This window comes from Orcinus orca, chromosome 17 (genome assembly GCF_937001465.1).
Source record: "Orcinus orca chromosome 17, mOrcOrc1.1, whole genome shotgun sequence".
In the NCBI taxonomy this organism is placed as follows: Eukaryota; Metazoa; Chordata; class Mammalia; order Artiodactyla; family Delphinidae; genus Orcinus; species Orcinus orca.
In genome coordinates this window covers 40,780,192-40,808,183 of record NC_064575.1, presented here as the reverse complement: position 1 = coordinate 40,808,183, position 27,992 = coordinate 40,780,192, and the positions used below count along the sequence as shown (strand labels likewise).

Below are 27,992 nucleotides of genomic sequence, written 5' to 3'. Positions count from 1 at the left end.
CTTTCTGACCTCTGGGCCCTGGTGATTTATCTCCCATGGAATGGAACAAGGAGGGGAACAAGTAGGGACAGTCCCTTCGAGCAGCGGCCGCATGCCTGGCATGTCCTTACCTGCCCTCAAGGCTGACTGCTTCCCACACGTATGTTGCCTTGTTTAAGCCTCAAGCCCTCGATCCTTTGTTGAAATACAATAATTTCATTCCTATGGTTTTCAATACCAAAAACTCAACCTCCAGGAGGGCTAAAGTCTAATTTGTACTCCAAACCAAGTAGCAGTGCAGTTCGCTACTACTGAGACTGAATCCATAAAGACTTCAAGACCACGTCCAGAAGACAAGTTATTACATATAATACCCTAGAAGGTCTGAAACATAATTATCATATACATAGCTGGTCCTTCAGAGCTTTTTACCTATAACATGTTTTTTGATGAAAGTTATTTAATGTACTGGAGATAACTGTGACTTACTGATCAAATATTTGAATACTTATACTTACCTGGGATTTCATTTCTGCTGAAAGAAAAAGGAAGAACAGGACTCACTAAAAAAAACAAACAAACATTAGAAATGAAAGTAAAAATCTTAACACACACTATCACTTTTGGAAGCAGCATAGAGGGGCAGCCAACGGTAAAACACTGGTGAAACAGGTCAAAACTCTAGGCCAAAAATCCATTATTATTATCATCAGTGACAGTACCACAACTGTGCCCTTCAGAATTAATAATCGCTCCTAAGAATCTTCATTTGGCACCAGATGATGCGGTTAAGAGAAACACTCTGGGAGGTTTTGAATCAGACTTGGTTTTTTGTTAGCCAAGTTACAGGAGAATTTTTAAAGTGGGGGGAAGGGAAGAAGGAAACGGACCAGGAAAAGAATTTAAGCCATCATCTACAAACCAACAAAGCACTGATAGTTCCAAACATTATGTCAGACACTAAAATGACTGATATAGGCTCAAGTGGTTTATAAAACCTATAAAAAGACTACACCAGCAAAGTCCCCATTTATCTGTAGAGTTCAGAAACTAAAACAAGGAATATTTTAGCTTAAAAGCTTATCTCAAGAGAATCATACACACTTCACATGAATACAAATACCCAAAACCAAACATTTTTAAAAGCTCCAATACCCAAAATATAAAGAAAAATATTAATTCAGAAGACTCGATCAATCCATGATAATCACAAAATGGCTGGGCAATCTCTATCTCCCCTCCACACTAACCATCCATCCCATGGAAGACCAAGGGAGATCAGACCTTCCAGACTTACCTTCCAGACCTTCCAGACACCTGGCTGCTGCAAAATTCTATGGAGACTCCTTGTGGAACAGCAGTTTCCCATCTCTTGTGTCTCTCCCTATCGTGATCATGATCATGCAGGAAGCAAGTCTGGCTGTGCTATTTCTTATCATTGACTGTCACCCATCTGCAGCATGGTATTGTACAGATAAGGAAAAAGTAGTTCCCTTTCCCCCAGAAGGTTGAGGCTCAGGTACAGGGTAATTCTCCTGTGCACACAGTCATTATTTAGGCCGACTCAGTGACTTCAACAGGCTTAATCATGTGATCAGGTTTGTTGCCAGCTGCGTAATGCTCCCACATCTGTAGATAGAGCCGCTCTAGGTCCATTGTGTATTGTTTGGTGTTGAACAGAGGGCTAGATGTTCTCTGCTTCCAGACTTTGCCACGAATTTTCTTCAGGTATTCTAGATCAGTTCCCAGTTTCACAGCTATGTCTTCATATTCTTGTCTATTTTGAGCAATAAGCTCAAGACAGCCTAAACAAGTGAGCTGGGAAGCTGCAACTCGGGAAGCAAGAGTCTCTCCTGGCATAGTCACCACGGGTGTCCCTGACCAAAGGACATCCATCCCTGTGGTGTGTCCATTACAGAGTGGAGTGTCCAAGCAGACATCAGCCAGCTGGCCTCTCCGAACATGTTCCTCTTTAGGAGCAACAGGTGAAAAAATGATACGCTTCTGGGGAAGGCCCATATTTTGTGCATACTGTTGAATATTAGGTTCTCCTACTGCTGGAAAACGCAACAGCCACAGTACACTATTGGGAACACGCTTCAGAATATTTGCGCACATCTGCAAAGTAGATGGGTCAATTTTATATAACTGATTGAAGTTACAGTACACAATGGCATCTTCCGGTAACCCGTACTGAGAACGTGTGGTTACAATAATGGTACGGGGAACCTCCTCTCCAGTGGCAGCCTTAATGTTGATCTGGGTAGTTGCCAGTCCATTGCTAAGACTGAATCCATTAATTGTTATCTGAATTTGTCCTCTGTTAATCATTTCAATAACTGCCTCTGCAATAGTATTCATAGGAATGACAGGCATATTAAGAGCCGTATTACTGCTGTCTGCGTTGTCTCCTCCATCAGGACATTTCATCTTGACAATCTGCACATCTGGGAGACTATCAAGAAATGCTTTGAGGTCGATGCCATTCAGCACAATCCGATTGTCATAAATGTGCCCATTGGACTTAAAATCGATGACTGCCTTCTTCTTCAGGTGAGGGAACATATTAGCATGATCATCAATAAAGAAAGTATGGGGCATATAAGCCAGTTTCTCAGAATACTGCTCAGCAACTTCAGCAGGTGAAGTTTCCTGATCAGTGATGATATAATCCATGAAAAGCACGCCACTGGTCCCAGGGTAGCCCAGCCACATTGCCTGAATAGGAGCTGGCCTGAGAGCAAAGAGTTCATTTCGAGCACCCCTGGTATAACCATTCATATTTACAAGGATGTGTATACCATCTTGATGGATGCGATCAGCTGCTTTCCCATTGCATGGAATCTGAGAAAGATCAATGAAATGATGGGCTTCTGCCATCACCTTCGCTCGGAAGTTTGTGCCATCATCTGGGCTCAGGGCATAACAGAATACCTCAAATTTATCAGGATTGTGCATGCCTGGAATAGACTGCATAAGATGAGAAGTAGGATGATTCCCAAAGTCAGAACTCACGTATCCTACACGCAGTCGACCATCACTGAGCTTCAAGTCTTTTGGATGTTCGTACGGTGGTTTATGAAGGACACTGACCTCATCCAAGCAGAGGTTCCCATGGCTCTCAGCAATAGCCTTCCTGAAGCCATGAGAAAGAGGATAGAGCATACTATGATGAGGCTGCACAGAAGGCAACCTATTCTTCTCCAGCTGGTCAGCCACAATGCTGACCAACTTCTTCATTCGCTCATCATAGTCTGTCCAATCACAGACAATCTGCAGGCAATGAGCCAAATCACAATAAGCGTCAGGAAAATCAGGTTCAAGCTTCAGAGCAGTGCGATAAGAAGCAATTGCTTCTGGAATATTCCCTGAATACTTGTGGATGGAAGCCAGATTGCTGTGGGCATCCGCAAGTGCAGGGTTAATCTGAACGGCACGAGTATAACACTGCAAGGCTCCCTGAACATCCTGCATCTCCTTTAGAGTGTTTCCCATGTTACAATAGGCATCAGCAAAGGTAGGACTGATTCGAACAGCCTCCTTATAATGCATCAGAGCTTCCTGCAGTTTTCCCTGCTGCTGCAATACACTTGCTAAATTTGAATGGGCAACAGCAAACTCTGGGAAGACTTCTAATGCTTTACAATACAAGCGAACTGCCTCTTCAATGTTTCCCTGGTCTCCTTTGATATTGGCTAGGTTATTCAGAGAGTCTGCATGGGTGGGACACAGCCGCAGAGCTGTATTATAACACTCTTCTGCTTCGGCAACACTGCCCTTCTCTTCCAGAGCGTTGGCTAGGTTGCAGTAAGCATCAGGGAAATGTGGTTGCAATTCAATAGCTCGCCTGCAGGTGTCTATTGCCAGATCTATCAGGCCTTGCTCATAGTATACACAAGCCAGGTTGGCATGTACCACTGCATGATTTGGGCTCAAGCTTAGGGCACAAAGGTAAGCTGCCACAGCTCTGTCAAAAATCCGTGCCTCTTTCAAGACATTTCCTAAATTGATATAAGCATCCAGAAAATTGGGGTCAAGGGTGACAGCCTTTTCAAAGTGATGAATTGCAAGCCAAATCTCCCCTTGTGCATTGAAAACACAGCCAAGATTACTCCAAGCTACTGCAAAGTTCGGTTGCATCTCCATTGCTTTCAAATAACATGCCTTGGCTCCTTCCAAGCGACCCAGGGCTTTGAGCAGGTTCCCCAGGTCACTGCGAACACAGTACAAATCAGGATTGCACTGAAGAGCAGAGACGTAAGCTTGTACTGCCCCTTCCATGTCGCCTGCTGCTACCAAAGCGGCTGCCAGGTTAATATAACCATCGATGAAATCTGGTTTGAGATGCAATGCATGCCGGTAATGCTCAATCGCTTCCTGCAACTGCCCTCTTTCCTTGTACACATTCCCCAAATTCGAATAGGCTTCTGCCAGAAGAGGGTTCTGTTTAATTGCCAGAGTACTAAAGTGGGCAGATCTGTCCAGCCTTCGACACTGGAAGTGTAGAGATGAAAGTAATAAAAGTACTCCAGTATTGTCTGGCTCTTGTCTCCACAGCTGCATGCAGTGTCTCTCAGCTGCCTCAAAATCTCCTGCCTGATACTCTCGATGTGCCAACTCAGCTAACCCTTGGAAGGAAAGCATACGTTTCGTTGGTTCTGTGCTGTCGGCCACGTTGCCCACAGAAGACGCCATCTGGAGCTTCTGGAGAGAGTGAGAAAAGGGGGTAATTGAGTCCCGCTGCCGCCACTACTGGCAAGAATATTTCTAGAGGTAGCAAGTACGAGGGCAGCAGCCGTACCACTGCTTTGACAGGCTTAAGCGGCGGCGACAGTTACAGGCACCGAACCTTAGGAACTCTGGTTGGTCGTCTAACTCTCACGCTCTGGAAATCTTAATTCTTAACCCTGCCCTCTTCCACCATTTTTCTCCTAATCAGGGAATAAAAATTACCTATACACTTGCCTTAGAAGAAATCAAAAGTCAGTAGTCCAAACACTTTTCAAAATTTTGATTTCTGCCCAGTTGGAAAGGAAATACATGATTGACTTTACTTCATCATTCATATAGTCAATGTGGAAAACATTAGGGCCGTGAATTTCAATACAGAAAGATCAGAAAATTTTAAATTGGCCTTCCCAAACCACTAATAAGTAACCGATGTTGTATATAATGCTAAAATCTTAGAGACTGAGTTTGATATTTTAAAAGTTCTGAAAGGATTAGCTAATTTCTCCTCATCATATTTCTCATGCCTCAAACCTGAGTATTACATTTTTAAAAATAAATTTATTTATCTTTATTTATTTATTTTTATTTTGGCTGCGTTGGGTCTTCAATGCTGCGTGCAGACTTTCTCTAGTTGCGGCGAGCGGGGGCTACTCTTTGTTGCGGTGCCTGGGCTTCTCATCACAGCAGCTTCTATTGTTGTTCCACAACTCTATGGGTTCCTTTTTAGGTCCTATGAAGAACCCTAGAAATTAGTTCATGGAATTATAAGTTTTTGCAAAATTGTCAAAAGAGAGATATTTTAACTTCCATCAGGTAAGACCAGCGTCTCTTTCTTTGCCAATTTTCCTTCTATCATACTCCGCTATGTTGGATCATATTGGAATGGCCACAGGCTTTTTTGAAATCTGGCTAAGGAGATTTTCTTTTTTCTGTGGTACGCGGGCCTCTCACTGTTGTGGCCTCTCCCGTTGTGGAGCACAGGCTCTGGACGCACAGGCTCAGCGGCCATGGCTCACGGGCCTAGCCGCTCCGCGGCACGTGGGATCTTCCCGGACCGGGACACGAACCCGTGTCCCCTGCGTCGGCAGGTGGACTCTCAACCACTGCGCCACCAGGGAAGCCCTAAGGACATGTTTTAAGTGAGGCTATTATGTGATTTTCAGACACCGCCATATGTAATTGACTATATACTATCCCATTACAGGAATAACTTCCAGTACTCATACTGACTACTCTACTGACTTAACCTAGCACAAGACACAGAAGCATAAGGACAAAAACCACCTTACAATATAGCCATGTCTTGCACTTCACAGCTCTCAAAGCATGTGCGTTTGAAGAAGAAAAAAAGAACTGAAAAGTACAAAACCAGAAGCTATTCTGTGGAAAATTATTTCAATCATCAGGCATGTGAAAGATAAGTCAAAGATTCAGTTCTCATCAATGCTTAGTCAAAACGGAAATTTTCTTCTGTCAAGAATATACTCCAGGGGCTTCCCTGATGGCGCAGTGGTTAAGAAGCCACCTGCCAATGCAGGGGACAAGGGTTCGATCCCACGGAGCAACTAAGCCGGTGTGCCACAACTACGGAACCTGCGCTCTAGAGCCCGTGAGCCACGACTATTGAGCCTGCAAGCCACAACTACCGAAGCCTCCGTGCCTAGCGCCCGTGCTCTGCAACAAGAGAAGCCACCGCAATGAGAAGCCTGTGCACCGCAACAAAGAGTAGCCCCCAGTCCCTGCAAGTAGAGAAAGCCTGCACACAGCAACGAAGACCCAACACAGCCAAAAATGAATGAGTGAATGAATGAATGAATATACTCCATCAACAATGTGTGTAATGGAATGGTGTGAATGAGTATTTTATCAGAATCCCTGTAATGCACAAACCTATAGCAGTACTGAAATCAGTAATGCATTTATAATAGTAAATACTTATGAGGAAGTAATCCATAGAGGTTTTCTCAAAGTTAACAATGAAAATTAATGTGACATTATCAATAATAAATTGTGAAGCTGAAATAAACTTTTCTAAACTATTAATAACTAGAAGCAAATTCTAATCAACCATGTTACAAGAAATCTATGTCTAAAAACTACAAAGTTTATTTCTTAAAATTTTATTTCGAAAATACATAAACTGTCATATGAGGAGGCAGTTAAAGAATATATAGCTAAAAGAGTGGGGGAAAAGCTTTATAGAGACACATCTGGCAGTAGTTCATTTTTAAATGTCATTTTTCTAGATTTTGTGACACCTATAGTATTGATATTTGAAAGCATTTAAAAAATTGTAATTTGAAGATTTGCTACTTCCAGGTAGAATAAAATATTTTGAAGCAAAACAACGTTTCCACTGAGAAAAACAAAAAAAGCCAAATAAAATAGCCAGCATTCAATCAAAAAGTTCTAGACAAACCAAGAGATAGAATCATATGGCTAAAATTCTAAGAAAAGAGCAGATAATACAAAAATATTTATATAAGATATTGTGTATCTTTATCAGGAAAAGTCTTTATCAAGAAAAGACTTTAAAATCATCAGAATTAATATTATATTTTATTTATTTGTATATTATATTTATATAGAGATATTTATATATTTATATAAAGAACTTAAAGATAAAGCCCTAGTTAAGGCAGTGACAATAGCAGTAGCAGTGGGAGTGAAAAGAAATGGTTATATTCAAGCATACTTTGTCAGGAAAAGTCCAAGATCAAATGTCTGACTGCATACATGGGATGGATAGACGGAGTGGGAAAAATCAAAGTTAACTATAGAGGTTCTAGTGAAGATGGGGTTGCCGTCACCCAACCCAAGGGGCTGCGATCATCCCCAAGGTCTAGGAGACTCAAAGGGAAGGTCATGGTCAGAGGCAAAGTTAATTGGTGGGAAAATAAGACTCCCAGTCTCTCCATCTCCTTATACCAGTTTTTTTTTTTTTAACATCTTTATTGGAGTATAATTGCTTTACAATGGTGTGTTAGTTTCTGCTTTATAACAAAGTAAATCAGTTATACATATGTCCCCATATCTCCTCCCTCTTGCATCTCCCTCCCTCCCACCCTCCCTATCCCACCCCTCTAGGTGGTCACAAAGCACCGAGCGCATCTCCCTGTGCTATGCGGCTGCTTCCCACTAGCTATCTATTCCTTATACCAGTTTTGTTTTTCTGCTCATATACGTAGCAGCATTTCATTCAAGGGGAAAGTCATTGATCTGACTGGTCAAATTAAACAACATAGTTCACGGCACATTTACAATGCTTAGTTCCTCCACAATTTAGAAAGTCACATTCACAATTTCCCTCTTCCTACGCCGTGGAACACATTGGCCATTCCTCCAAAGTTTCCACTCCACAGAGTGGACCAGAGATGACGTGAGCCCAGAACTGAGAGCTTGGCATGAGACGGTGTCAGCCCCACGTAGAGCTCTGGCATAAGTTATAACCCATCGCAGCTCTACAGAGAGCTCTGCATGGAATCCTGGGAGTAAACTCAGCCATAATAATGTGATTCTGTTTTTCATTTGCTTTTCTTCCTTGCTTAACTTTCCCTGGCCACTCTGACAAACAAACTTTCAGGCATTCCTGGGCCACTCACTAACTTTATTCCATTTAATCTCATCCAGATTCCCAAGAAAATTACTAACTATAAGGAGGGATATTTGGAACATGGTGAGTTTTAGTTGTCTGAAATATACAGGTCATTGAATCCAGTTAAGTAGCAAATTATCTGGATCTCAAATATGCCAGTAGAATAGCAGACTAAGCTCAATTTAATGTACTCTTACTGGAGACACATGTAAATTCTGGGTCAATTTTGAAAAAGTTAAAAGCACATAGCTGAGATTAAAAGAAAGAAAGGAACACCTGCATGTTTCAGAAAGTAACAGAGAAATTAAATCCAGAGAAAGAAGAGCGGACTGATGTCTGTGGGTTCCGTTCCTTAGTATAGGCCTTATGTAAATAGGGGCTGGAGCAAGAAATCTAACATTACCTTGTGGCCAGGAATTTATAGACTCAGGATGGAACAATATTGAGAAGTTGGTACAGATATCCTACAGAAATTTCAGGAGGAACTGCTTAGTCCATTAAGAGGGCCAAGGGCGGTGGTGAGGAAGATTGATATCTCTTGAAAACCTTCAGGTACAGAAAACAGCAACACCTCTGAAAAGTAGGCCTCTCCTTTCCAGCGTTGTGATGGCCAGGTTGTCACTAACCTGTAAGGCCCTGTATGAATCAGAAACTGCAAGGAGAGTAATTCAAAGAAAAACAGATGCAGGATGGGTGTGGCAATAAATCCTAGGACCCTATCAGAAACAAAATTAAAACCACTCTAAAGGGAAATTTTAACAAACCAGGGCAGATAGTATCCTAACCAGAACAGAATAATAATTCTGAGGAAGTTACTTTAGTTATTTAAGTAATATTCAATGCATTTCCATGGCCAGGCCCTTTTGAAGAATTCTAAAACATATACAAACAATTCGTTTACATCTTCTATATCCCACCATCCAGAGCAAAATTCACTTAAGTACTGTACTGGTGGAAATTGGGCAGCACTATGGAGACAATAAAAAGGTGTTTACCATCAAAAAACGTCAAGGTAAGAAAGATAATGTCTAATTTTTAATTATCCTGTGGTTTATTGAAATCTTTTGGAAACCCAAAATAGAGAAAACCTAGGAGGCAATGAAGACTTAAATCTTTAGAGATTTATCAACTCATCTATAAAAGCTTTATTAATCTCTTCTTTTAATACCATTCCTGAGAGGTATAAATGTGTCCAGTGATAGGGTTGAAGAAGCCTGAGAGAATTTCAATTGTTTACTATTCTTGGTCAGCTATTAAGACCTTTCAGGAGCATCTTGATTTTCATGGCATCATCCAACAAAAAGCAGGATATTTTACAGAAAGTCCTGGTCCACTTTTTGGCTTGCTTTTGTGTTTATGTTTTTGGTTTTCTCACACTGGGCGGTACATTAGGCTACCTATTGCACACTCCCTCATTCATGCATGCATTCATTCAAACAATATTTACTGAGTTGAGATATTTAATTAACACCCAATAAATGATGTTTAGATGAATGAATGCGCTTTTTATCAAAGTAAGTGTAAGTACTGAGAAAAATTACAGAATGTATGATCCCAGCCCCACAAAAGCGTATAATTGTGTTGAGGATATAACATATGCTGGTGAAATAACTAATATATCATATTGGACAGTTTCTAAGTTCAAAAATGAGTTTTTGTAAATAATCAGAGCCTAAGGAGGACAAAGAAGGGACAGTTCATTATGGGTTGAATCTATCAATAAATGTACATTTCAGATGAGATTTGAGATTGACCTTAAAGAAAGAAGAGGACTTAGATATATGAACAGAGAACAAAAAAGGCATGGTGATAGCATGTGCATAGATAGTGTGGCCAATATTTATGTTCTTCATTAAAGACAGTCAGAGATAACCCAAATGTAACTGTTTCCATGGGTCCATTCTCAGTACCCAAACAAAACGGCAAATCCTATCTTAGTAAAACTAATGAAAAACACAGTCTTTAACGAAGACATTGTGAAGGAAAGGGGGAGAGAAAGGCTTGCGTCCCACACCACACAACAAAACTTATTTAATTATTTGTTTCATTTTCTCCCTCTGAAAATTTCCTCTCCCCCTCTCTGTACATCTCTCTTCTCCCACATCTGGCCACACTCTACCAGCCACCTTTCCAGATCTTTCCAGAACTCTCCATCCTAGTTTCATTATGCCACAAGTTGAACATCTCACAGGTCTCCAGGATGCATCCTCATCACTTATTCCACAAAGACAAACAAAGGACACTTCTCAGGATCAAGTTTCTTGGAAGGAAGAGGTCATGAGGAGTGATTATAAATAACGTAAGGTGGAGAGCAGTGACTTAAAATACCATTTTTCCTCTTAGAATGTGAATACAGGGAACTTTGGGAAACTAGAAAATCTAGAAAGGATGCATTGATAATTGTTTATTTTCAATGAATAAAATAAAATGTAATAATACGGCTAAACTCTGACAGATTAACTTTTTCAAAAGTTGCTTTCACACACCTTCACTATTGGGATGTTTGATAAACACATCTTTCTTCTTTATTTGCAGATACTGGCACCAAACTTTCAAACAATAAGAACCTTCCCATAAGTCCCTTGCCAGGCAAGATTAAGGTATAACAATCCAAACAGATTTTTGAAGAAGATAACTGGTTGAAAGCACAGGAAAAGAGCTGGGTTGCTCTTTTTCAACGGTCACATGATGAGTAATGTGGGAATTGGTTTACAAAGTCTCTCTCCATGAGGGGCTAAGGTTAAGATTAGAACTTCTGAGGCCAGAAGAGCAAAATAACTACAACAACACACATATTTTCAAGAGCCGCCCTTTGGATGTGAGGGATTGATTTTTCCCACGCTTTTTTCAGCAACCCCACTGGTGTCTTTATTAAATGACATAAGGGAATACAGTGTGGCCAAGAAGGCTTAGATTTCCTTAGCCGCAAGTCAGATATTCTCAAGTGACTGTCCACTCAAATTAAAAAGAGAGATTTACAAGAGGAAACTGGATACAACTGAGTGTACTTTTATTTCAACCCTTTATCTGAATGCTTTGTTTTGATTTCAGTTCTCCACTGAAGTTGCCTACATTAATATATTTTTAAGAACATTTCCTTAAGTTGAAGTATTCATTCAGTATATTCATTTACTATAATTGAGAAAAGCCAAATGACTTAGGCAAATTCATTTCTATATTGCCACAGCAGTGTATTGTGAACTAAATGACACCTGGCAGTTCTTTACTCAGATACTAACTCAATTAGAAGGCAGAACAAGGATACCTACCCATTGAGGGAAGGAAAGGTCACTTAGCCTCTGTAGCTGTCTTAGGTCTCTTATCATCACAGTAACAAACTGAAGACTAAAAACCATACGATCATCTCAATAGATGCAGAAAAAGCTTTTGAAAAAATTCAATATCCATTCATGGTAAAAACTCTCCAGAAAGTGGGCATACAGGGAACATACCTCAACATAATAAAGGCCATATATGACAAGCCCATAGCTATCATACTCAATGGTGAAAAGCTGAAAGCATTTCCCCTAAGATCAGGAATAAGACAAGGATGCCCACTCTCACCACTTTTATTGAACAGAGTTTTGGAAGTCCTAGCCACAGCAATCAGACAAGAAAAAATAAATAAATAAAAGGACTCCAAAATGGAAAGGCAAAAGTAAAACTGTCACTGTTTGCAGATGGCATGATACATAGAAAATCTGAAAGACACCATCAAAAAACTATTCGAGCTCAAACATGAACTTGGTAAATTTGAAGGATACAATAGATTTCTATATATAAATTTTGTATTTCTATACACTCACAGTGAACTATCAGAAAGAGAAATTAAGGAAACAATCCCATTTACAATCGCATAAAAAAGAATAAAATACATAAGAATAAACCTGCCTAAGGAGGTAAAAGACCTGTACCCAGGAAACTATATGACACTCATAAAAGAAAGGAAAGATGACACAAACAGCTGGAAAGATATACCATGGTCACGGAGTGGAAGAATTAATATTGTTAAAATGACCATCATACCCAAGGACATCTACGCATTCAATGCAGTCTGTATCAACATATCAAGGGCATTTTCCACAGACCTAGAACAAATAATTTTAAAGTTTGTATGGAAACACAAAAGATCCTGAATAGCTAAAACAGTCTTGAGAAAGAAGAACACAACTGGAGGAATCATGCTCCCTGGCTTCAGACTGTGCTACAAACCTACAGTAATCAAAACAGTATGGTACCGGCACAAAAACATCCATCACTGGAACAGAATAGAGAGCCCAGAAAGAAACCCATGCACTTATGGTCAATGAATCTATGACAAAGGAGGCAAGAATATGCAATGGAGAAAAGTCTGGGCTTCCTTAGGGATGGTTTCATCAATTAATTTGTTTTCTTAAATGGACCATACTTTTCCATGTCTTTGTATACCTTGTGAGTTTTTTGGTTGAACATTTGGCTTTCAAATATTATAATGTGGTGTCTATGGAAATCAGATTCTCCCACTTTCCCAGGGTTTTCTGGGCTTTGGATTGTTGAAGGCTGTAGTAGTCTGTTTGTTTAGGGGCCTTTCCAAACTAGTTTTGCAATGAGTGTACTCCTTATCGTATGTAGGCACTGAAGTCTCTGTTCCTTTAGTTCATGTTTAGCTAATGTTTTGACAGAGATGTCCTTGAATTCCCACACCTAAGACAAACAAAAACAAATATACACAAGCACATCCACATGCACACTCAAAACCACACACCTCTCCCCATTGTGCAGATTGCTGGATCACTCCTTCAACATTTAGCTGACCTGCACTGAGGTCAGGGCTCAGCCCATGGTAAAAGCTTAGAGACTCCTCTGGTGTTTTCAGAACATGCATCTTATCTTGAGTATGCATGTGGCTTTCTTAATTTCTCTGGACACATACTTTTTGTATGTTCTAAGTTCCCAAAGAATCTCCCCCAACTTTTGCTCCTGCATCTTATGTGGTCTATTGTATTTCAATGCACAGTCTTCTGCCCCAGCCATCTCTGCTTTGTTAGTTCACCTTGCACTTTTTTTGAGCAATGACCGCTGCTTTTCCAGACTGTGTTCCAGGTTAGCTAAGACAGAGATAAGCATCTTGTGTCAGTCCTTCAGGTAGCTCCCAGACAGGTTAGAACAGATACACATAATAATCCGAGAGTATGGTCTCTTCTGCTCTCTCCTGAAGCAGGATTGAGGGCCCCATACTAGGAATGGTCTGCTGCTACTTTAAGACTATCACTGCATTAAGACCCTACCACTTTAAGACCATCACTACACTAAGAGTAGATGGGGCAAGGGCAAGTAAAAATGCCACAAAGCTTTCCTGCCATTTTCAAATTGCCTCTTCCCTGGTTCAGTATGTGTTTGCTTGCTGTAAATCTTTGCCTGATTTCAGGACTAAGAGAAACTCAAGGAACGCCACAACAAGAAACAGTATAATCAAACTCTCAGATGCCAAAAGACAGAGAAAGAATCTTTACTCCCAAAGGAGAAAGAAAAAACAAATTTGTTACAAAGCAGGGATCCTCAAAAAGGTTCATAGCTAATTTCCTATCTGAAACCACGGAAGCAAGAGGCCAGACATATTTAAAGTGCTGAGAGAAAAAAACTGTCCACCAAGAATTCTATATTTGGCCAAACTGGTTTCAAAACTTAGGGAGAAATTAACACATTCCCAGATGAACAAAGGCTGAGGGCGTTTGTTTTACAACTTCCTAACACTGCCCTAGGACAAATGCTAAATTGAACCTTCAGGTTGAAATGAAAGGACACTAGACAGCAACTCGAAGCTGTATAAAGAAATAGAAATCTCCAGTAAAGATAAATACATGGGCAGATACTAAAGCCAGTATTGTGCTACTGGCTTGTAACTCTACTTTTTATTTCTTACATGATTGAAAAAACAAATGCATAAAATAATCATAAATCCATGTTATTGGGCTCACGAAGTATAAAGGTGTAATTTGTGACAACAATAATGTAAGGAGGAGGAATGGAACTGTAGAGGAACAGAGTTTCTGTGTGCTATTGAAGTTGGTTTCAATTCAAATGATATTGGTTGAACTTTAGAAGGGTAAATGTAATCTTCTTGATAACCACAAAGAAAATATCAATAGACTATATGCAAAAAGAAATGAAAAAGGAATCAAGAGTTCACTACAACAAAATCGGCTAAGCACAGAGGAAGTCAGTAATGGAGTAAATGAGGGGCAAAAAATGCATAAGACATACAGAAAACAACCAGGAAACAGAATTAAGTTCTTCCTCATCAGTAAGTTTTGAAAAAGTGGATTAAGCTCTCCAATAAAAAGATAAATATTGGCAGAGTGGACCTTAAAAACATCCATAATCCAAGTATATGCTGTCCGCAAAAAACTCACTTGATTTCAAGAGACACAAGTTGGTTGAAAGTTAAAGCACAGAATAAAATATCCCATGCAAATAGTAACAAAAAGAAAGAAAGAGAGAGAGAGAAAAAGGAAGGAAGGAAGGAAGGAAGGAAGGAAGGAAGATAGATCTGGGATGGCTACGTTAATATCACACAAAATAAACTTTAAATCAAAAACTATCACAAGAGGAAAAGGAGGCCACTATATGTTGATAACAAGTTCAATCTATCAAGGAGATATAACAACTATAAACATATATGTACCAAACATCCCCCAAATATGTGAAGCAGACATTGACAGAATTGAAGGAAGAAATAGATAGTTCTAAAATAATAGTTGGAGATCAATACCTTGCTTTCAATAATGGATAACACATCTAGACAGATCAGTAGAGAGGTAGGGGGACTGAATAACACATTTAACCAACTAAACCTAACAGCCATATATAGATCACTCCACTCAACAACAGCAGAATACACATTTTTCTCAAGTACACATGGAACATTCTCCAGGAAAGACCATATGTTACGCCACAATACAAGTACCAATACATTTTTAAGAAACTGAAATCATACAAAGTATCTTCTTTAGCCACAGTGAAAGGAAGGTAGAAATCAATAACAGAACCATTGGTAGCCATTTCCCATCATGCCTGCCACACATGATATAAAGCAATGAAGGGGAAAACATAATTGACCATTTAGAAAAGTGGGAAAGAGGACATACCATTGACACAGAGTGTGTGCTGTTTCCCGTTCTCAGGGATAGAAATAAATTAGCATCATTTATTCATTAGTGTGTTAATTTCTTGGTCAATCATTGCACAGCCAGTGTTTCTGCCTGATGGGAAGATTTCCTATACTCAGTGTTGAGTGGAGACAACCTTGAAAGGGACATTTAAAAGGATTATACTGTGATGGGCTTAGCAGTACCCTTCCTCCTATGCCAGTATTTAGGCTGGGGTATTTCCATGCAGTGTGTACAATCGTAGGCCCCAGGTCACCAGAATTTAGTTGGATTCGTTTTGTTAATACATTCCCTCAGTACTTTGTCTTTTATTTCACTGTTGCATTTACTTCATTCTTTATTATCACTGCGAAACAACTTTGTTTCCTGTTCAGATGCCAAAAAGTGGATATCAATACCTCCTGAGTTTTACACATCACAGATCTGTTTTACATATCAGAGGCAGAGACAGCAACTATTTCCAATGACTTTGAGACATGCTTTGAACATGTGATTAACATGTGGAGTGTTGAAATGTGTGTCGAGCTCATTACACTTGCTCTAAAAGGTTTCAAACTGCAAAGATTTAAAAATCTTTATCTTTGAATAGTTTTCCTGTGCTGTCCCTTTGTGTCAGACTGTTAATGTGCAGTCTGGCACCTTTAAATAATGTGGCTTTGTAACCAATTATTTACATGTTGTTTTATCCACAGAGAATCTTTTTTTTAAAAAAATAAATTTATTTATTTTTGGCTGTGTTGGGTCTTTGTTGCTGCACATGGGCTTTCTCTAGTTGGGGCGAGTGGGGGCTACTCTACATTGTGGTGTGCGGGCTCCTCATTGCTGTGGCTTCTCTCGTTGCGGAGCACGGGCTCTAGGCACTGGGGTTTCAGTAGTTGTGGCACGCGGGCTTCAGTAGTTGTGGCTCATTGGCCCTAGAGCACAGGCTCAGTAGTTGTGGCGCACGGGCTTAGTTGCTCCGCGGCATGTGGGATATTCCCAGACCAGGGCCCGAACCCATGTCCCCTGCACTGGCAGGAGGATTCCCAACCACTGTGCCACCAGGGAAGTCCCCACACAGAGAATCTTAAGGTCAAAACATACAACTCGATTAACTACACGTCCTCCTGTTCACATTTCCCTCATCTTTTCTTCATCTTCTGTCTATGTTTCCTTGGCCCTGTTTATATTAAGTGCTTTTGCCATTATATTTGATTGTCTGTATTCAGGTGAGTTACCACAATGCTTTATGAGACATGGTAGGATATAAATGCATTTAAGTTATATATATATATATATATATATATATGTGTGTGTGTGTATATATATATATATATATGTAGTTTGCTTGAGTGCAGTGTTTTTTGTTTTCTGTACTGAATTCATTAGCATGGGTCGGTATAAAATTTAGCATAGGTCAATATGTAATTTGTAAACTAATAAGGTCTTAAAAGTGAGGAATTAAGTCTTTTAAATTTAATTATTTATTGTAAAGAGCAGAATAGCATACATAAACAGGTGCCTAAGGAAAATTTGTATTCTAATATGGAACTCTCACGAACACTTTTTTTTTCTTCTAATGGTATGATAGTAGGCCATTTGATTATTTCTATTTTTATGGCTTTAACTTTAGAACAATGAAATATTCGTAAATTTTAAAAAAGTATTTTTCTTTATTTGATGCGGGTGGGATACTGGAGAAATGAAAGGTCAAACACCTATCGAGGAATCCATACTTGTCTATATATTGTGTACTTTTATTTCAAGAACTGATTTAAAATTCCTAAAAGGATGCTATAATAAGTTATTATGCCATTTTACAGACTGAATTAAGTCAATTTCAGGGAGGTATGAAACTTGCCTAAGGCTATCCAGCTACCAAGCGGTAGAAGTGAGAATTAAATCCAGGTATACCTATCGCCAAAGTTTCTGTTCATCACTTTACATCATCCACTTTTAATAGCCAATGCTTTCCTGCTTACAAATATGACTGAGGTTGCCAGACAGTCAACATTCCTTTTTAATCAGATAGAAAAATTACTGTTGACTCTCTAAAGACATATTCCTTTTCCATTAAGTGACTTTAGTTGTTCAAATGATACTTCCAGACAGTAGTAATCATACAGTTGGGGACTAAGAACAGAACTCGGGGATGTGTCTAGCAGTCAGTAAAGACCAACTGGGCTCACTGATGATATTTACGGTCATTTCCTCTAGACTAACATAATCTTATTAATAAGACCCTAATAATTCACAGCAGTGCCCTTGCCTGATTGTTTGTTCTTCTCCCTCTATCACTCTCTCTTTCCCCATATTATTATTATTTTTGGCAATTTTTGGTGAATTAAATTCAGGGATTAGTACTCAGGAGTACTCGTCACAAAAGCAGAGAATCTTAGCTCACACCAAAGGAAGAAAAGAGAGAAAAAGTATAAATTATATGAATACACACACATACACACATGTGCCAACTATATGCTGCACTTCTCCAAAATCTATACGGTATCTGCACATTTACTGTATATTAGCAGTAAGACCAGAAATGAGCGTAACGCTCTGTTTACAAGGCACAGAAAAGAGACCCAAATATGGAAATTACTAGCAATGAGAATGGGGAAGAAAGACTACAACAAGGAATGTAGATGATATTTTTGTTTCCTAGCTATGATGCCAAATATTGAACTTTCAACTTGAGACAAGGAGGCCATAAAAAGTTGTATGAGTTTCCTAGAGCTGCCATGACAAAGTACCAGAGACTGAGGAGGTTAAACAACAGAAATTTACTCACTCACAGGTCTAGAGGCTAGAAATCTGAGATAAGGTGTCAGCAGGATTGATTTCTTCTCAAGTATCCCTTCTTGGTTTGTAGATGCCATGTTTTCCTTTTGTCTTCACATGGTCTTCTCTCTGTGCATGTCTGTGTCCTAATATTTTCTTTTTATAAGGACACCAGTCATAGTGGATTAGAGCCCACCCATTTGACCTCATTTGACCTCAGTTACCTACTTAAGGGCCTTATCTCCAAATACAGTCATATTACCAGGTATTGGGGGTTAAGACTTCCACATATTAACTTGAGCAGGACACAATTCAGCTGATAATAGAAGATAAGAGTAATTTAAGCAAGTAAGTAACTATTGTTTACAGTGAGTTGCTTAAGGATATGAATTTACTCAAGAAAACGAAGAAGAAATTACATAACACTGTACGTTATATAAAGATATTAAATTAATCATCATAACATCCTGTGAGATGGGCATTAAATTAGACTAAGCAAGATGAAGCAACTTATCCAGAATTGTATAGTTGGTACTTTCCAGAATTTAAACCAGGTATTTTCCCAGTTCCACTCTACGTTATATATTCATTTCATTAGTTGAAATGAATTTTGAGTCTTCATTTTGCTTAGTTTCTGAAGTTACATGGGGATAGAATGGAGTTGGATCTTTTCAGTGACATTCACACATGGGGAAGGAAATTGAGTCCAGAAGCTTCAGCAATGTTTCCATGGAGAACACTAACAACAGAACCAGAAACACCGTTATCCTTTTGGTTCAGTGATCTTTCCTGAAGCACTACAAGAATCAATCTTAAGAAGCCCAGTGCTTTCCAAACTTTCACCAATGGGCTCTGTAGGGTCCTCTAACAGTATCTAAGAGACTAACTAGTTTCACATCCCAAGCCACTTAAGACAAGGAGTTCTGATTGTTCTCTGTGAGGAAATCAAGTGACAATCATAGCTGGTGATTTAGGATAGTTTCTTCAGGGCCCAGGCAAAACCTAATACACAGTAATAATCATTGTTAACTGCATCTTTGACAAGGATTAATCAGGTATCAAAGAGGTCTATAAATTGGGAGAAATTATGATCAAAGAGAAACACAGACCACAGATATTTAATTAATGCTCAATTATTTATGAGTTTAACTTTGGTTAACCTAATTTTCCTTCTTCTAGACAATTTCCAATTCGTCTCCACAAAGAGACCAGAATAAGCACCTTCCAATACAAGATTTATTGTGTTGCTTTAATTTAAAGCATACAGTGACTTCTACATTCACTCCACCAAGTTTTGCCAGGAGAGAAAAGGAGACGTTATAGTTTGTCTTGAATTAGATATGCCACCATACTTGACTTAGCTCATCCTACTGGAAGCACTTTGAGGGCAGATTCTACAGTCTTGTCTTACATCCTCTACGGAATCAAGCCAAGGGAATCACACACAGTTACAGCTGGAAAAACATTTGTTCTGGGTTAATACTTTTAGCCTTTACCACCAAGACTTTATCACCAAGACCTACCTTTACAGTCTCTAAACAGGAGACCTTCTTGCCTTCCCTTTTCATATTGACTAGGAAGGTAAAGGGAAGAACTGAGAAGTACCCAAAGTCAGCTAGCAGCCAGCACAGATAAATCGTCTGTGGAGATATTGTTTCTTTCAAAAGATATAAACATAAGAGGAAGTCCTAGTGTTTGAAGCAACTGTGCATAATAAAATTGCATGAAAACCTAGAAATCCAGATGCAGATCAGTAACATATTGGTTAAATAAGCTGTTATGTTCATGCAATGGACACGTGTACATACATTAAGAAGAACGAGATACTCTTTTCTATGAGATTCTCTTTTCACTGAACTCATCAGTGCTGCAAACACAATGTTACATAATACTTTTTCTTTAACATTATATCAGGCATCCTCATCTTGTCCTGCATTTATTGCCAGTGTTACTAAAGTCTATCACTTACCTCTTTCTCTTTTAGACATATAATTTCTTCTTACTTTGGAAGCATTCATCAATCCCTATTTTACTCTTTCTTTTAAATTACAAATGAATATTGAATTTTATAAAATATCTTTTGGGGGATATTTCAAGTGATTGTATACTTTTGCTCTCCTTTGACCTTGTTATATGGTAAATTATATTTTGTTATTTTATATTATGCTATTTATTATATATTGTATTATGTTTACTAATGACATTTATTATATTATAATTACATTATTTTTAAGGTAGCATTTTGTTTTAGATAGACAAAACAACCAGTGAGATAGGAAGCATCTTAAAATTAGATGCGAGAGCATAAGGGAATTGAGATTAAAATAAAATTCACGTTTTGGATCAGCAGCAAAAATTATTCAACAAAAGTGGGAAAATATGGCTATCATAGAATTACTAAATTCTAGATACAGCAACTAGTTAAAAGTGAAAAAATAATGAAAGTGTAAAAGTATCAGAAACCTGGGAGACTTGAAATAAATTATTCATGAGGAATACCTTTCTAAGATACAAAGAAAAAAGGATACATTTAATTATATAAGAATTAAAATTTTCCTCATGGCAAAATGCACTACAAAGGTCAGAAAACAAGCAAAAGAAATTGGGAAATATATTTAGACATGGATATGCCTTCTTTACAACTTTTGAGAGAAGCACATGTTTCTTTTTCCTTTAACCTGTTATGTGGGTATTAATCTATAATGTAAGTGCATGGTTCCTTTCCTTTAACCTGTATTGTGAGATTTAATCTATACGGTAAGTGCATGGTTCCTTTCCTTTCATCTGTAATGTGAGCGTCAACATGGGGCACTGTTTCCAAGCACAGACTTTGGATGTTCCTGTACTGGTCCCGTCACTGACCATCCACAAAAACCTACAAATGTTGCTTTACTTTCCTGGGGATTAGAGTCTTAGCTAAGAAATGGAAGCAAAATAGAACTTTCCCCCAGGGATGATAGAAGGTTTAAAGGAGTAAATATGTAAGTGACTTGGCACAGTGCCTAGTACAAGAGAGATCAATATAAGTACTTACCAATTTTTTAAAGAGACACATGAAAGAAGTAAAATGTGGTGATTTCAATCTATTGATATATATTCTTGACATTAAACTACATTGGATGACCTAACTTGCTCGTGCTTTTTCTTACTCTAGTGAACTTGGGTAGCTAATATCATAGTTTAAAATTTTTCCTTTTATATTTACAAGTAAATTTGACCTGTAAATTTCTTTTTCCTTACAGTCCTAATCTATTTTCAGTATTAGGATTATATAGACTTCATAAGATGAATAAAGGAGCATTCTTCCTTTGCTACTCCCTAGAAGTTTTTCTTTGTTAATATTGATGTTATCTGTTTAGCAGAAGTTGGATAGAATTCACCTCCCAAATGATCTGGCCGGGTCTGGTATTTTCTCGGTGAAAACTTGTAAACTATTGACTTAATTCCTTTACTGGTGCAAGAACTCCAGCTACAAATTTCCTCTTGTGTCAGTTTTGGTAAACTTTAGGAGCTAGGAAATTGTCCACTTTACAGAAATGTTCAAATTTACTGGCATTTCATATATTCTCTGTTTGTACTCTCTGCTATAACATTGTCCTGATTCTTTCTGTATATTGTTTACTTACGTTTTTGTTTTGCTTAATCAAAGTCTGTTTTTTTAAATCTTTTCAAAGAATATTCTTTTGACTTACTTACTAAATCACCTCAATTTTATACTTTTTTCTGTTTTATTAAGTTCTGCTCATATCTTTATTGTCTATTTTTCTATGTTCTCAGGGTTTATTGTTTTACTCTTCTGATGTCAATTAAAACACTTGGTTATTAATTTTAATAAATCTTTTTACTTATAAACAGTTGAACTTTTTGAAGGTTCCAGCTTAGTTGTACGTATCTAAGGGTCAGCTCCTCCTCACAGTTGCTGGCCTAAGGCTTAGCTCACCCTATAGCAATGTATATACTGACATTTTTTCCCCTCGACTTTCTGTGTTTTGCTACTTCTCACTTCTCTTTGCAGAGAAGCCCTTTGAAATACCCTTAACTTATTTTACAGCCAATAAGTCTTTAAAATACTGTGTATTTTTTAAGATAAATCAACTTATATAATTAGGCAGGAAATCTGATCTGCCATATTTTTAAAAACAGCATAATTTCACTCTTCTCCACGATTAATCTGCTGTATTACACGACCTTCGAGTTTTTAGCTTTATCAATGACATGTACTTTAAAAATGTTTGAAGGATCCTACCCAGTCTTTTAAAACATCCTCGCTCCTTGTTTCAGTTCTAGTTTTATGTATATTTTCTGCCTGGCACCTGATTATTCCAACATCTGATGGATGGCCTTGGGAATCTAATTCTGGTATTGATTGTTTTTGCTGATTCTCTCCACTTGTAGCTGATTTCTTCATTATTGTGTAAATTTAGATCATGAGCTCACGTTTAGCTAAACTTTATCTGTGGGAACGCTATAGGCCTGTGTTGAAGGTCTACCTCTCCAGAAAGGGTTTAGTTTTGTGTTTGGAATACCACCGATTTGGGAGCATTTTAAGTTCATTTCTTAGCTTCTGTTTGCAAGACCGCAAATAAATTTGCAACCCAAACACTGTGAACACACATCTGCGGTTCAGAATTCTCAAGATTTCCTACCTGTTTCCTACCCAGAGCAGAGGCCAAGAGAATTTGCTCTTAGTCTCCCTTTGCCAGCAGATATTTTTTTCTCCTGGCACACCCTTTCATTACAGGTGAAGCCAGGGATAGGTAGGTTTAGTTCTAACTTCCCATCTAGTAGGGATGGAGTCTTACCTCCTGCCTCCCATGTGGTCATGGCCATTTAAAAACAAGTCTCTATACCAGGTGTGTCATTCAACTACGGCCTGTATTCCAAATCCAGACAGCTGCCTATTTTTTATGGCCTATGAGCTATGAATAATTTTCACGTTTTAACTGGTAACATTTTAAATGGTTACCTAAGTACCTAAATAATATCCTCAATTTTGCCTCTTTGGTCTACAAAGCCTAAAATATTTGCCATTTGGCTCCATAAAAACAGGATTTCCAGCTTCTGTTCTAAGCTATCAAGATCTTCAATGCACTCTTAATAGAGCTATAACTCTCACACATGTACCACCCTTCCTTCATGGGTCCTGGAAATTTCGACTGCACACTTCCAAAATCAACCACGCACTTAAAAATAAGTTGTGTACATTTAACCTAGCATACCTAACCCTTTTCTTTTAGGAGAGTTTTTCAAGTAATCTTGCCCACCGTATTCTTCAGAACTTCATTAATAATGGCAAAAAACTGGGCTTACCTGGTGGCGCAGTGGTTGAGAGTCCGCCTGCTGATGCAGGGGACACGGGTTCGTGCCCCGGTCTGGGAAGGTCCCACATGCCGTGGAGCGGCTGGGCCCGTGAGCCATGGCCGCTGAGCCTGTGCGTCCGGAGCCTGTGCTCCGCAACGGGAGAGGCCACGACAGTGAGAGGACTACGTACCAAAAAAACAAACAAAAAACAAAAAACGGCAAAAAATTAAAACAACTTAACATTCAACAAAAATGGGAAATGTTCATAACAATTATAGAAGCACATACAGTAGAAAACTATAAACTGTTATTGAAAGAGTGAGACATAACCTTTTATTCTTAGAGAACTATGTTTATTTAGGTCCCTTTTGTTTAAATAAGTGTATTTCTGTGTATGTATGTATACAGTCATGTATTTATATACACATACGTTATTTGTATGATATATTTATATAAACATATGAAATACATACCTATACACATACCTTTGATTTATATTTGTATACATACACAGGAATATAATTATATATTATATATTTATATACATTGAACTGAAAACTGGTAGTATACATATATATCGTGTATAAACGTGTGTCTACGTGCATGTGTAGAAAAGCAGGTTGAGAGATATGGAAGCATGAGTTAGACAGGGTTCAAGATTTTAAAAGTAGTTATGTGTAGGTAGTGAGGTTAAGGCCCATTTGATTGAAAATATTGCATATTTTTACATCAATTGTTATGATGACCAGATTCCTTTGTAAATAAAATTATAAATAGCTATACATACTCGTATGTGTAATGTATAGCTAAAAGATATATAGTTTTATATATGTATTATATTTATATTATATAATACAATTATACTAATACATTATATATTGTGTTATACAGAATATATTAACTATAGTGTATTATATCAGATGATAATAATTATATATTATGATATAATTGTTTTATAATCAATATTATAGGATATATCATATTAATATTATGCACATATTAACCATAGAAATACATTTCATTACTCATATATTTTGTATATAATATATGCTAGGCAAAAATATATATTAATATAATACATAATTGTTATACATTAATATAAATATTAGTATATTACATTTATACATCAATATAATATTTAATATTGGTATATTTATATTATTTTTAATATATACATAGCTAATGCTCTTTAAAGCCATCTGCTACAAGTAGAATAAGACCAGGAGTATGGCCAAAGCAAATTGTAAAAATATTAGATTACTTATATTCATTTATATGTCGTTTTCCTGGAATCTGCATCTGGCTATTAGAGAGGACACACAGCAAAAACAACAAAAAGTGCCCAGGACATAGGATCCTTTATTCATTGGAACCTCAAAGGAAACACAGTGCTATTCAGTCCCCCTTCAAAGAACCAAGAGCAAACCTTGAAGCACCCAGTAAAAGCCAATTCAAACAAGAAAGCTTTTCCACTTAAACTGGAAAATGTTAAGTTCCCAAGAGACCCCCTACATCAACCACTGAAGCTCATTTGGCAGTAAAAACAATAATGTTCACCGAACAACAAGAAACGCAAAACAATAGGTGTTTTACCAAAAACACAAAAAAGCAGCTAATTAGTGTCTTTCCCGTTTGAGAGAAGGGGGTGGGAAGTGGGCAGAAGACCTGATAGGAAAGATAAAAAGAAAAGGAAAAGGAAAATAACAGTTTCCAGTTTGACACTCAAGCTGTCTTCTGCATCCATTTCGTCAAGACCACCAAGTCAATGTGGAGGCTTTTTCCTCCTTCCCTTTTCTTTTCATGAGACCCACCACAACCAGCACTGCAGATTCCATCGAATTAAGGAATGCTGTTGCCTACATGTGTGAATGAGCTGTGAGTAAAGTACTGAAGTAGAGGACACCTAAAGTGAAACGATTTCATGAATGCCCACGTGGCTGAGCAGCAAGTTAACCTTTCATAGATGTGCTAAAGAAGAAGAGTTGGGTTTTATTTTATTTACTTTTCCCTGGACTGTGTTGAATGACTATCATCGACAAGTTCAGGCTACTTTTTGCTGAGGATCAATGCACTGGGAGAGCTGAGAGAACACTGAACAGTAGAGCTGTCTTTTTCTTGACCAGTTCACCTTAGTTTCCCAAACTCTAAGTCTTTCCCTAATTCTTTCTCCTTTTTATTGTAGTAAAATGAACATAACACAAAATTCACCATTTTGATCATTTTACAATTCACTGTACCATTCAGTGGAATTTACTACTGTCACAATGTTGTGCAACTATCACCACTGTCCAACTACAAAACATTTTCATCACCCCAAGAGGAAACATACACCCATTTTGAGGAGTCATTCCCTATTTCCCTCTCTTCCAAACCCCTGGAAACCACTAATGTATAATATTTTCCGTGTGTATGGATTTGCCACTGCTGGACATTTCATATAAATGGAACCATACAATATAGAGCCTTTCGCGCCTGACTTCTTTCACTTAGTTGCATCCATGATGTAGCATGTATCAGTAATCCATTCACTTTTATGGCTGAATTCCCTGATCCTGTTTTCTTCATACTGTTTGAATACAAAATTTAAAATAAGTTGAGAGTGAAGCTCTGTTTTAAGGGCACATCTACGAGGCCAATTCTTTTAAAAAAGGTGAAAAGGGAGATATTGTTGTGAAATGATAATCGTTGAGAAGCCTCAGCCAATTTGATAATGAAAAGTTTGGGAAATGTTGCAAAAAATTATCTGCTTTATATTAAAAGCCTCTTAAGCAAGGATTCAGGAGATTGTCTTTTTCTTGCAGGTAACTTAAATGAGTCAGAAGGAAATAACTGCGCTTTAAAACAGATTTTGAAAGGATTCTATTTATTCTTAATAGACGAATGGGAGTACAAGTAGTTCACATCCAATATGGACTCCCTGTCCAAACACTGTTTATCGTTTTAGCCACCACTATCGAATTATATTTCTTGAGAGTAAGGCAGCTCCATTCCTGCATATTACTTTTTTTTCCTGCATATTACTTTTTAAAATTCATCTATCAAATTCATCAATCTATTGATACAGTATAAACAAGAGATGTTCGTGTTTCAGTGCAGTTCAAATATCAGGTATAAAGAACCACCAGCAAGAAAAAGAATCCTATATCTCTTGCCAGAATGTGGTCAGCTCTGGGGTGCTTTGCTAGCTGAAACACACTTTCATTGTTAAGAGGATAGAGGCTGTTTAAGAGGGATGAGAGCCAAAAAATGTTAACTACGTGTATGTGTTAAGAACAGTGCTAGGTTATCTCATATTCTATATCAGCCAAGGCTCACCATTTTACATATGTGAAAAGCGAAGTTAAAAGTGTTTTAGTAGGGCTTCCCTGGTGGTGCAGTGGTTAAGAATCTGCCTGCCAGTGCAGGGGACGCGGGTTTGAGCCCTGGTCCGGGAAGCTCCCACATGCCACGGAGCAACTAAGAGCATGTGCCACAACTACTGAGCCTGCACTCTAGAGCCCGTGAACCACAGCTACTGAAGCCCACACACCTAGACCCCATGCTCAGCGACAAAGAGAAGCCACCACAATGAGAAGCCCGCGCACCGTAACAAAGAGTAGCCCCCGCTCACCGCAACGAGAGAAAGCCCGCGCATGGCAAGGAAGAGCCAACGCAGCCAAAAATAAATAAATAAATCTTTTTTTTAATCTGTCACACTGAAGTTTAAGCTAATACATGAGATTAATAAAAACAGCACTAAATTAAAAGTTCAGAGATATTTTTAATTTCATACTCTTTCACTAACGCTCTTTGGAGATAAATCATTTCTTTTATATGGGCCTTAGTTTTCACAACTATAATAGTTGGAAGCTTGACTAGATGATCTGTATGTAGTCTTCCAATTCTAAAATGTTCTACTCATTTGGATTCCTACAATAATTGCCCTTGCAATACATGCATGCTGCCACAAGTAGCCGTAGAGACTATTAGTTCCTTTTATATCCCTAGTGGGGAGTGCATTTTGACATCAGACTTACCGGTCAATAGTACAACCTGTTACTATAACTATAAAATAACAAAATAATCTGGTATTATTTCCTGTAAAGCAGAAGCTTTACATTGTCTGTGAATCATATCAGAATCACCTGTAGGTTTGTTTGGTTGTGTTTTAACACCTTTAGTGGAGTATAATTGCTTTACAATGGTGTTTAGTTTCTGCTTTATAACACCTGTAGGTTTTTAAACATAGAGGAAATCCATAACCCACTGAATGAGAATCTTCAGAGACAGGACATGGGCATCTGGATTTTTGGGCTCCCATCATCCGTATATTTTATTTTATTTTATTTTTTGCCTATGTACAATATTTGTCACATCCTCTTGAATCTTTAAATGTTTCTTTTTGTTTTAAAATTTTAGCATATTCTATAATCTTCACCTACTTTTCATAAGCTGTTATCTGTTATGTTTATTCGATCTTGTGCTTCTCCTGGTTGTCTTCT

At 38.1% G+C, this 27,992-nt stretch overlaps 2 protein-coding genes and 1 long non-coding RNA gene across 12 annotated transcripts in view; 1 reads left to right on the top strand and 2 right to left on the bottom strand.

The window, feature by feature from the left end:
- The window catches only part of LOC117199116 (uncharacterized), a 287,008-nt gene that overhangs the window by 138,799 nt on the left and 120,217 nt on the right, over positions 1–27,992 (bottom strand). The gene's annotated exons all lie outside the window — the stretch shown is intronic.
- Positions 344–4,674, bottom strand: LOC125961589 (UDP-N-acetylglucosamine--peptide N-acetylglucosaminyltransferase 110 kDa subunit-like). Its single transcript, XM_049700222.1, has 2 exons — positions 1,277–4,674; positions 344–542 (listed from the first exon to the last, which is right to left on the bottom strand). The coding sequence occupies exon 1, from the start codon at positions 4,672–4,674 to the stop codon at positions 1,534–1,536; it is 3,141 nt and encodes a 1,046-aa protein (XP_049556179.1). The 3' UTR covers positions 344–542; positions 1,277–1,533.
- On the top strand, positions 2,410–16,186 carry LOC117199202 (uncharacterized). 4 transcript variants are annotated; one of them, XR_007472488.1, is made up of 6 exons: positions 2,410–2,532; positions 4,537–4,692; positions 9,230–9,317; positions 10,428–10,604; positions 10,841–14,396; positions 14,673–16,186. It is a non-coding gene; the product is annotated as an uncharacterized LOC117199202 (long non-coding RNA). The 4 variants fall into 4 exon arrangements; XR_007472487.1 differs by lacking the exon at positions 10,428–10,604; XR_007472486.1 differs by having other exon boundaries at positions 9,230–10,604.